General features: G+C 42.3%; 1 protein-coding gene across 3 annotated transcripts in view; it reads left to right on the forward strand.

The window, feature by feature from the left end:
- Positions 1 to 10601, forward strand: part of LOC103360890 (SH3 and PX domain-containing protein 2A) — a 52611-nt gene extending 42010 nt beyond the window's left edge. For 2 of the 3 annotated variants that reach the window (XM_008286817.1, XM_008286819.1), the window contains 7 exons: positions 238 to 351; positions 3070 to 3153; positions 5855 to 5972; positions 6078 to 6406; positions 6495 to 6544; positions 7282 to 7401; positions 7604 to 10601. In XM_008286817.1, the coding sequence (XP_008285039.1) occupies positions 238 to 351; positions 3070 to 3153; positions 5855 to 5972; positions 6078 to 6406; positions 6495 to 6544; positions 7282 to 7401; positions 7604 to 9532 (2744 nt within the window). In that variant the 3' untranslated portion in view covers positions 9533 to 10601. The remainder of the gene's footprint in view (positions 1 to 237; positions 352 to 3069; positions 3154 to 5854; positions 5973 to 6077; positions 6407 to 6494; positions 6545 to 7281; positions 7402 to 7603) is intronic. The other variant, XM_008286818.1, reaches the window with a different exon arrangement.
- The last annotated feature ends 998 nt before the right edge of the window (positions 10602 to 11599 follow it).

The following is an 11599-nucleotide window of genomic DNA, read 5'->3' on the forward strand; positions in this document are numbered from 1 at the left end:
TCATTTTTCATCTGTCTTTGTAGAGATTTATTGTGTGCACTTTTTGGCCTGGGGAACCTTATCTAAGGCCAAAAATCAACTGCAAAATCGCCACAAATTTTCCAAACCTCTGAAGACACAAAGTTTAGGCCACACCTACTGCATCTTGCTGTGCAATGCGTTGTATGAGATGTTTGTCTAATGTCGGTGTGCCCTACGTATTCCTGGTGATTTTTCAGTTTGTGTATGTTTCCACAGGTTGGTGGTTTGTCAGCACCGCAGAGGAGCAGGGTTGGGTCCCCGCTACCTATCTCAACTCCCACAGTGGCACACGGGACGACTTGGAGCTTGGCGCCTCGAAAGCTGGGGAGGGTAAATTACTGCAAATGCTCCTGTCTCTGCCCACCCACACCCACAAACACTACCTCACACACTCTGTTATATACCCACACACAGTCACCACCTCTGCCCTAAATCCCCAGGCTTTGATCTGTGACAAAATGGAGAAAACTCGGCCCTACTTCACCGCTGCCGGCCTACGCTAACAGCTGAGGCTGAACACCTCTCTCTGTCTGCCTGCCATCATAAGCACACTTCAACAGAGTGTAGATTCAGACCTGAGTAAACAGCAAGGAGGAGTGCCAGGAGAGGCCAGACCACAATCTCTGAAGTGATGTGCTGTACAGTGATGCACTGTACAGGGACGACACAGAGTAGTATTAAATGATATGGCCGCCATGGGGTGAGCTCATGAAAGAAGCATGTGTTTTCATCAGCAATACTGAAGAAGACAGAGCTTTTAACCAGCTGCGCTCTTTAAATTACAGTTAACGTTAATGAATGCAGGCTCTGACACAACTTCCGCTTTTTCATGCAACGTCTGCTCATCGTTGTGGATTGCGGATAAGTGTTGATGTTAAGTTTCATGAGCTAACCGGAGTCAGAGCGGGATCCAAAACCTTGATAGCTAACACACCTATGTGGCGTTTGGTTTGCCAGAATGTATAAAGCTGCCGTGTGAAGCTGAATGCAGCGTCCAATCATCCTGACAGCCCTGTCAGATACAGTTATCAAGCCGCGTACTTACGGCTCATGCTGTCTCATTTTCAACCATTTTCAAGTATTAAAGAAAAAAAACATTTTAATCTCTGACCAATAGGGCTCAATTAGTGTCACGTACGCAGACTTTGATCGTTTTGACAGGTAGTGCAGAAACTGCAGCATATTTGTTAAGATTTATGCAACATTTTGTTAGAGAAAACCCAACAAACTGGAGGCACGGAAATAATTAAGTTGCGTATTACACTTCCAAACAAACATCAAGATTTTCCAGCACTCTGGCCAAACATCTTTTGCTGTACAATTGGTGTGCTCTGTAACAATGGAAGCCAGGATCCCCTTGGTGTTGTATATCTTATGACTCAAGGATGGAGAAAGTGAGAGAATGCACAAGGCTTGACTGTGTTCCTGTTTTACAGTATGTTAAAAGTGTTAAAATGCCCAATTTTCCCTATTTGGACTCACAGAATATGTTTTTATCACCAAAAGATTTCAACAGGTATACACACACACACACACACACACACACACATACCTAAATGCAAACATCTGCACTCAATGCTCTTCAATCTGCTCTATTGGAGATAGCTGAGGTTTGATAGCTGAGTGAGCTGCCAGAGGCTTTCTGGATGGACAATCTGTCAGTGTAATTAATGTTTATGTGTCTACTCAGTCATGGCACTGGCATGAAAACTCATAAAGCATCTCTTTGTCAGTTCTGTGGTCTTCAGCAGTCCGTGTCTTACCATTGTCACAGAACGAGGCGCAAATTTCTGGATTTGAAGTTTGCGATAGTTTCTTAAAAAAGCTAAAACCTAAGACCTGTTTAAAGCTCAGACAGGTTCTGATGGTGAGTTTACCAACTGATAGAAGTGGATAAACATCCTCTGCCTCCCCGTTTTGCTCGAATCCTATAGAGAAATAAACAGAATGCTTTTGTGAAATCTGCTTGTTTGCTGCCTGACAGTTAGATTTGGAAACTGATACCACTCATACTGACACATAATGTCTATACAAGTATGACACCGAGGCGAGCAGCTGGTCACCGTAGCTTTGCATACAGACCGGAAAAAATGGGATAAACAGCCACCCTGCATATGTGCAACAGATCAGCCTACCAGCAGATCTAAATAGCTTCTATCTAGTTTGTTTGATCAAACTGAAGTGCAGGACTACAATTTGCCACCTTATGAGGCGTTATGTGACAGATTATTTCTTCCCTTTGAACAGTTGCCAGGCAACTAGTGGACACTGGTGGAGATATGGCTTCATACATAATCCCCTTTGAGACAGCAAACCTGTGTTTTTACACTTTGGGTTGTGTACATTTAAACAAACAAGCTAATCGGCTGCTTACGGTAGCTTAAGATTTATGGTTCGGGCATTAGAGCTTCTCTTTAACTGGAAAGCCATTCCTACAATGTCAAATAATTCCTTAAAAATCTCTATTAATTGTCATAATAGCACTTGAAGTAATTTTTTTTTAACTTAAAGATAATCAACTGCCTGTCTCTTAGATTCTGTCTGGTATTTCCATCATTGGAAATTAAGAAGAGTATTTAGTGATGACAAGGATCTTTTATTAACATTTTGACAAAAAACCTGTCAGCTGTCAGAAGTCGTTGCCATTTCATTATCTACAAAATACAGACCTTCTGAGGCTCACATTTCCAACCAGCGGTGCTCTCAGCTGCTCTATTAATTGGATAGCATTCCTGCTGCAGCAATGTGTGCCCCAGATGCTCTAACACAACAGGATGGGAAAACCTTGCTAACAACATCCTAATTACAAGCCACGGAGAAGATGTCTCGGTTTAACACTTCCTCTGTAACCTTCATCCATCCACTCTTAACTGTCCACCGTGTTTTTGCTTTGTGGTCTTGTTTTCATGTCCTCCACGTAGCTAATAACGGGCCTCTTTTGGCTCCGCGTCATTCATGTGCTGTGTGTTTGTGTAACATTTGTACTTCATGTCTCCGTGTTTTGTTTGTTTGTTTGTCGTCTGGTCACCGTGTGTGTGTGTGTGTCAGTTACTAAGCGACATAAGGCTCATCTGAAGAGGCTGGACCGGAGATGGACGTTGGGGGGTGTCATCAGCAGGCAGCAGAGCCGAGGTGAACCAAGATAGATGCTGCATCACCTCCCTCACTCCCTTCCTCCCTCCCTCCCTCTGTTATTGTTCTCCTCACCCATCCTCATTTATTGTCTTTTATCACATGGCTCTACTTGTCCCCTCTCCACATGCACATATTTGCTGAGTCTTGCATCTCGTGTTGTCTTCCAGCAAATGCATTTATCATGAGCCACAATCCGCCGCAACTAACCACTAACTGACATTAATATGAAATGAGCCTGGAAAGCAAAGGTGAAATCAGCAACTTTATATACACCAATTATTGATGCTAAGCCCAAATTATGTTACAAAATTGCTCCGTGTAAGCATTTTCGTTATAATTACACACTGTGTGCCAAAACCAATCTTCTCAGAATCATAGAAATAAAAAAAATAAAAAAACACTACCCACTCATCTGAAAGTAGTTGCGTAATAGACTTTGGAATGCCTTATGCGGCATTTTGGAGCCATATTTTGCTTTTTATGAGCAAATGAAGCGTGCATGTAGATTTCTAATGAGTGTGTTTTACCAAAGTGTAGAAACAGACATTTATCCTGCTGCGGTGCAGATAGCAACCAGTATTGACTGATAAACAAAGTGCCTTAATAATGTCCCACTTAGCTAGCAAGAAAATCATACTCAGTCACAAGCTTGCACATGTTCTCCTTCGCAACGCCAAGGCTTTTTTTTTTTTTTCACAGGAGATGCATTTGGAGTACTGACAGAGGGGTGAGGATAGGCTATTGAGTTCAGCCCAAACTTTGTGCTTGGCAGTGCATGCTGCTCTCTGGAGTGGAGAGAGAGAGTTGTTTCCACCCTATGACTGAAATCCTGCTTTGCGTAGAAAAAAAAAAAAAAAAAAGATATTTGCTGACTCCACACGAATAATTTATAACTGATGCAGGCGATGCATGTTGTGGTTAACATAACATCTGATTCAGAATTTCCCTTCATTGCACTGCTGGATATTGTTTGAAAGAAGTTGGCGAGAGAAAAACGATCTACCAGCCCCCGACACAAAGAGGCCGGAAGAAGCAGGCAAAAGGAAAATAAAGCGTACAGAAATATCCTTTACCCATGGAGTATGTGGAAGTAAAGAAAAACCATCCTGCTCCTACACAACCTTGGAAATGGGTGGAGGAAAAGGAAAAAAGGAATAATTTGTCACCGCAGTGTTGATTCCTGTGTACTCACTGTGAGGACAGCATACATAAGAGCTTTTTATGTGCTCTTCTCCTATTTGAACACACCTCTTCTCTCTGGGCTGTCTGTGTTTAGACAGGAATTGCCATAATGACAGGAAATGATGACTTTGCTCTGCCCCTTGGCCTCATGGGAATGCATAAATCAGTGTGGTGCCTGTTCTCTCTATTATGTGCTGAGTTAGGAGATGCTCCCTGTCACAAAGCCAAGGACACTGCTAGGACACTAGTGTGGCCAATGTGCAGCAGTTTCCCTCAGTCAATACACTTTGTATTTCAGCTATAGAGTGCTTGATATTACGGCACATTTCATTTAATCTCATTACGGGCATTTAAGCCTGTAATGGATAACTGATAGTAGGGGGATGAAAGATAATGAGGAGGCACAGAGAGAAGGTCTTAAAACAATACTGAATGCTGATATGTACATTGAAAGCATCTTTGATCTCTGTTTTGTCCACACTTTACACAAACAGATCCTTCCCTAAAGTGCTTAAAGTGTTGAGGGACACAAAATAAATTCCTAAATGGAGTTGAAGCTAATGCGAGGTTAAATCAAGTGCGTGTTTTTCAGACTTGGTCTTCTTTCTGCCAAATTTCCTCTTTCCACAGACAGTGTTTCCTTGCTGAGCTGTGCTGGAGGGACAGTAATAAAAAGAGGGAAGAAGATACCTGTTTTGTTTTTCTAACTTTTATCAACTTTGTCTGAACTGTGAATTTTCTTTTTCACATGATGGGACTGTTTTGTTTCCCATCGCTTACTCACCAGCAGCGCGCTCAATGTAGGCACGGTTAGACGAGTATTATTTTAAGGCTCGACTCGAAACAATGTGAACCTATCCTCCACCACCAGGGCGCCCCAGTGCTCCTTATTTGTGTTGGGAATCGGGCTGGAACTCGAAATACAATTCTGCCGTAATGCTTTGCCCATGATATCTGACACCACAAGTAGTTTTTTTTGCTACGCGATACATTGCTAAACGATTATCTAATATACAACGCATCCCACCTGTGTAACTCTAGAGACATTCATGCTGCTAAAATGGCAAATTATGTATTTTATAAGTTAGTACTTTATTGTGTTGTAGTTATTCACTGTATTATAAAGTTCTCAGTTTAACAGAAAGTTAAAGGCAAATGCCAAAGAACATCTGAACACATACACATGCGACACATCCGTTCGCACATCTGGCAGCTGAAGATACTGCCAGAAATCAGATCCAGAGAAAGATACAAAAAAAGAACGATACACGTCTTCTGTCGTATCATATCACAAATCTGGTGCCAATGTCTCACTAGAGAATCTGTCATTCCATATTGCTGCATGATGTAATGGTAATTATTTATTCACTCATGTCTCTCATTACTGCAGAAGAGTCTTATAAATATATAAAGTCCATAGAAAAGATTTTTTATCCCATTGATTATTTTGTTTTAAAAGGTCTCACAGCTGTCAAAATCTTAGCTATGTCGTCCTTCTCTGCTCTGGCTTTTGCAGAAGAGAAGTACGTAACAGTGCAGCCTTACACGAGCCAGGGCAAGGATGAAATTGCTTTTGAGAAAGGAGTCATTGTGGAGGTGATTCAGAAGAACCTGGAAGGCTGGTGGTTCATCAGGTATGCTTCTGCCCACATGTTTTGGACATTTTTTTCCTACATCCTATTTCTTTCATTACAAAAAGTTGGTGCTTCTGTAATTTTCTCTTTGAACTTCCTTCACAGGTACCAGGACAAGGAGGGCTGGGCTCCGGCCTCTTACCTCAAGAAAGTGAAGGAGGACTTCTCTCCCCGCAAGAAGAATGTGACAGGGCCAGTGGAGATCATCGGAAACATCATGGAAATCAGCAACCTGCTGAACAAGAAAGCTTTGAGTGAGAAAGATGTGCAGACTGAAGGTGTCCCAGAGAGTCCCCAGGTCGCCAAGAAGGAGATCAGCTTGCCGATGCCCTGCGCCGACTCAAGTCCTGTTAATGCCCCGCAAGATGGAAAAAGCAAAGCCGAGCCTGCTTCACCAGCGATAGCCCGTATTGCCCCACACCGCGTGGAAATTGGTTAGTCACGTCAATGTCAGTTTAGATAGATATGCATCTGTTATTTAAGGTAACCAAATAACCTTGTATGTTTTTTGGTTTATAACAGGTTCTCCCGTTCTCAGGCAGAAACCTCCTCCACGGAGAGATGCAACCCTGGTAAGACTGTTTGATATTTCAGACATCCATCCATCTCTCTGATCATTTAGTCCTAATTATCAGTTTATTAAGATAATGAAGTTTGAAAGAGAGTGAATGGATGCAATTTGTTAGTAATTGTAAATGACTGTGTGTAGAGTTTGTTTTTCGTTGATGAGTAAAGAACAAACCAATGAATCTTAAGTGGAAAAGATCATGAGGGCAAAATGTTAGAAGTGCATTATATTATTAATGTAAATTTAGTTCAATGTAAGTTAATGTCCTGTACTTGGAGGCATACAGCAACTAGGTAACAGCTTTGTGTTGGAGTTACAAGATAAATCATAGAGCTTGTGTGATGACAAATTGGGTTAAAAAGAAGAAAAAGCAAAGTGGAATTAGTTTTTTGACCTCTCTAATCTCTGCTTTTTGTGAAATTAAAAAAAACATATATATATGTTCTTTTTCTCAATTCTTTGAGAATGCACTCTATTTTGAAAGATCATTTTATATATACTGCAAATCTGGATGGAAAGAAACTACAAAAGAAGAAAAAGAAAAGAAGCTGTCATATGAATAAAGTGGATTAAAAGCAAATAATGTGTTCCTCTAATGTCTTGGGGAGTGTAAATATACAGTAGCATTGGAGATACTCAAGTAAAACTACTTTATACCTGGGCATAAGCGCAATACTTGAGTAGATGTGGTTGCTGTACTTTCCACCACTGACTCTAAATGTCTATTTTATTTGCACTTAGGGATTTCAGTTGCCCTCCCCACCAGAGCCCCCTACAGTTGAAGCAGAGTACTACACCATTGCAGATTTCCAGTCCTGTATATCTGATGGTATTAGTTTCAACGGAGGACAGAAAGCAGAGGTAAGAACTGTTTTTCAAGCTAAACTTCTAAAGCAACATAATCAGAAACTCGAGCTCCAACCATGTATCTTTTGCAGAGTTAATTTATTCATCATTGCCCAATAACACTTCTGTGGTTTCACAGGGAATATCTAAATCAAATTAAAATATCTAAAACTGCCCTCACATGAAGATTTACCTCTTTTTGGTATGTGTATTTTAGGTCATTGAGAAGAACTCTGGTGGCTGGTGGTATGTACAGATAGGGGAGAAGGAAGGCTGGGCTCCCTGCTCCTACATCGACAAACGTAAAAAGCCCAACCTGAATCGCAGAACAAGCACTCTGTGCCGCCCAAAGGTTCCACCTCCAGCTCCACCAGTCAAAAAACAGGACTCAGTGGAGACTGCACCTCCCAGCAGCCCCGGGTCTGAGGCCCCAGAGTCTCCTGTGTCACCTGGGAGACCGGTGTATGAAGAGCCAGAATATGATGTCCCTGCCATTGGTGATCTGGACCTGGAGTCTGAGTTTGAGTTTCTGAGGGGAGAAGGTTCCTTGGTGGATGCAAAGAATGAAGACACTTCCTCCGAGAGGGGATCTCATCTGTCCTCCAAGCCCTCTCCAGCTTCATCGCTCCACAGTGCCTCCTTCAAGATGGGTGAGTCATTTGAAGATGGTCACGAGGCAGAGGGGGAGGCAGAGGGAGAAGAAGAATGTATCTATGAGAATGATGGCTTCCGGCTCTTCAGGGAGACCCCAGAGAGGCAGTGCAGCAGGGACTCAAACTCCTCCAAGACAAGTGTCTTTTCAGAATCTGGCAAGACTGCAAACCCAACATCAGGTGGATGGAGACCTGCAGGCAACAAGCTCAAGATCGACTTGAATGGGAGCCCATTTTCAAACAAAGCGGAGGAGGCATCCAGTCCAAAATCTGCCTCCACTGAGTCCACCCCAGATCTGTCGAGACCAAAGAAAGACCAAGAGGAGAGCAAGGCATCCTCCTCCACCAAGTCTTCCTCTAAGCTAAGGCCAGTGGTGAGGCCTAAACCCCAGCTAGCCAAGGCGTCCAGTGCAGAGAAGATGGACATCAGCACCTTAAGAAGACAGCTGCGGCCAACAGGGCAGCTGAAGAACGGCACCAAAACTAAAGGTGAGGACTCAGAGACAGCTTCCGTCATTTCCTCTGAGGACTCGTTCTCTTCTCAGAGCACATCCGATCTCTCCTCCATCTATTCTAAAGGCAGCCGGGGAGACTCTGACCTGGAAGGCTGCTGCCTGTATCGCACCACAGATCCCTATGAGAAGGTTCAAGAGTCTGAGCTCAGCTTTCCTGCTGGAGTGGAGGTGGAGGTACTGGAGAAGCAGGAAAGTGGTTGGTGGTATATCCGTTGGGGAGATGCAGAGGGTTGGGCTCCAACTTATTACCTAGAGCCCGTCAGGCAACAAGATGACATAGCAGGATCTGAATCTGACGGCACCCCGACCAAACCTGGAAGCCTCAGCAAGTCCAACAGCCTGGAGAAGAACGAACAAAGGGTGAGGGCGCTGAACAACATCAACCAGAACCTAAAGAAAGTCACCCCTCCAATCCCCTCAAAGCCTCCTGGTGGCCTCTCCAAACCCAACAGCTTGTTTGGCTCGCTGAAGCAGAACAGCACCAAACAGCAGCAGGTTGTCAGACCTCAGTCTGTCTTCATCTCAGCCCCAATCAGAGACGGTCCCAGCCCTGTTGGCTCTCTCAGGAGAAATGAGTCCCTCAATTCAACAGACCACCCACGCGCCAGCCCCACAGTGCGACGCAATGCCTCTTTTGGCACTGTGCCCCGCAGCCTGGCACCAAACAACATAGCACTGCCCAACAGGAACAGATCCGGTACCGGCAGCTCTGAATCCCTCGGCCTGAGCTCTCCGAAGAATGCCCTCCCTGTATCCACAGTGAAACCCAAGCCCCACATCATCCATAACAACCTCAGAGAGGTGTATGTCTCCATAGCAGATTACCATGGTGACGAGGAGACAATGGGGTTTCCTGAGGGGACGAGCCTGGAGGTTCTCGAAAGAAACCCCAATGGCTGGTGGTACTGCAAGGTTCTGGACAATGGCAGACCGAGGAAAGGATGGGTTCCCTCAAATTACCTCGAGAAAAAGCACTAGCACTCATGTGTGGAGCTGGCAGAACTCTGGACATGCGTGTAAAGACTACTCTAACAGATGCATTTATTTTGTGAAAAAAGGCTAACCCTAAGAAGTTAAGTTAGGATTGAAATCTTACCCGGTACCTTTGCCAAAACAAGCAGCCAGATCAAATTTTAACTTTGAAATGAAATGAGACATCTGGTAAAATGAGTCTACATGATACAGTGCCTGAGACTTTGCATTAAGAGCAATATAGTGGGACTTAGTGACACAGCCAAAGAGAACACCAGAGAGCCGAGGAGTGATTTAATGACATTCTCCAGCCGTTACCTTTAACTTGAAATAAGATGTCATTTTGTGTCTACTCCTTGAACCCTTTTCTGTAAGTTTATAATGTAATTTTTAAACACCTTTTAAGAATTTAAAAGCTTACTGCATGTTCAAAATGATTCATTATACTGACGATGCCTTGAGCTGTTGAAATTAAACTTGTTTTTTTTTTTTGTCCTTTCCTTAAAGAAAATCTCTGTTGTTGCCAAAGCTGCTTTGTGTTAGTCTCATCTTGGTGCTGCATGTTTTTTTTGTTTTTGTTTTTATATCTCTTTATACTGTATGTCATCTTTATGTGAAATATTTTATCCATTTAATTGTGTAGTATTGTCCTAATGAAACAATTTGTGAGCATCTCTGATTATCGCCGTATTTTCTTACCCTTAAAGTTAAACACTTTCACTGATGAGCTCTTCTTTTTCATTTCAGAGGCAAATTGTCCAAACTTAAAACTTCCCTAACATCAGTGAAAAATATATTTATTCATTTCTTTAAAAATCATATTAATACTTATTTTATTATTGTTGATGTTCTTACTGAAAAGAAAATCACAACTGCTTAAACATTTCTAAACTTAACTGCTCTATTAACCATAATAACATTTTGAATTTCTGCTGGGCAGTAAATTTGACCTAACTTTTCTTTCGGAGGGGAGGGGAGGATGCTCACTTTTGTTTTATGTTAACGGTTTGACCAGTGACGATGATAACTGAAGTGCCAAAAGAATTGCTATAATAAATGCACTTTTGAATAATCAGTAGTACGTTCTTTTTTCTTTTTTAAACTTTTCTTTCATACACTGGATCCCAAACTCAGGTTTCATGAGCAAAACTGGTGTTATTTAACAATCTTAATTATGTAAAATAGGATACTGATCATATTTTAATGCCTCCAAGAACACTTTTTCTTTTTTTGTACTTTGAGGTTCTGAGTCAATAGCCCATGGCAGGAAAGTGAGAATTAAAGATGAAATAATGGGCTGTACTTTCACACTGGCATGCATTCAGACAATGCTGTAAACCAAAACTAGCCTAATTCGTTTAGTGTCGCAAGTGTCTTTAAAGGCAGCCACCTCTGAAAGTCGTCGTGCAAAAGAAGTAATTACCATCTGAATTAATAGTAAATTAATGTCCCGGATAATAAACAACATAATGTACACTCATCGCAGGCCATAATTACTAGTAATTCATGCCTTAGTTGGAATAAATGAAAGATCTCAGCATTGAGTGTGTTTACATCTACATAATCCCACATCTGTGTATATGCAACACAGCTGAAGTGTTTGACCAGCGAGATGATGTTATGCAAATAAATGAGATCATACTGGCATTCCCTTCATTTCTCATTCACAGCACTAAGCCAGCCTCTGCTTCGGGACGACCAGCACGTTTGACTTTGGTTCAGATTGCTTTCATTCTGTGGTCACTGGGCTGCTTAATTTAGCATCAAATGACAAAGCAGAAGTTGAAGTTACCATTGTGGTGTTGGAGTCGACAATATCGTCACCTTCAGATACTATCGGGGAGACACCAAATCAAAACACTGGTGCAGTTTTCTGCTGTCAGACGCTGCACATTTCTAATATATTGGATTTGTAGTCTAAAATGTAATAAGATTTCCCACCTAAAATCTAATGTGGAGTATGTCCATCCCACTGGCTGTTTCCTCAACACTCATTGATTTGGAACTAATTGTCGTTTCTAATGCATTTATCTACTGACTTTGTAAATGTGTGTATTTACATGCATTGTAAAC

The sequence above is a fragment of the Stegastes partitus genome, unplaced genomic scaffold (genome assembly GCF_000690725.1).
Source record: "Stegastes partitus isolate 25-593 unplaced genomic scaffold, Stegastes_partitus-1.0.2 Scaffold471, whole genome shotgun sequence".
Taxonomy (NCBI): Eukaryota; Metazoa; Chordata; class Actinopteri; family Pomacentridae; genus Stegastes; species Stegastes partitus.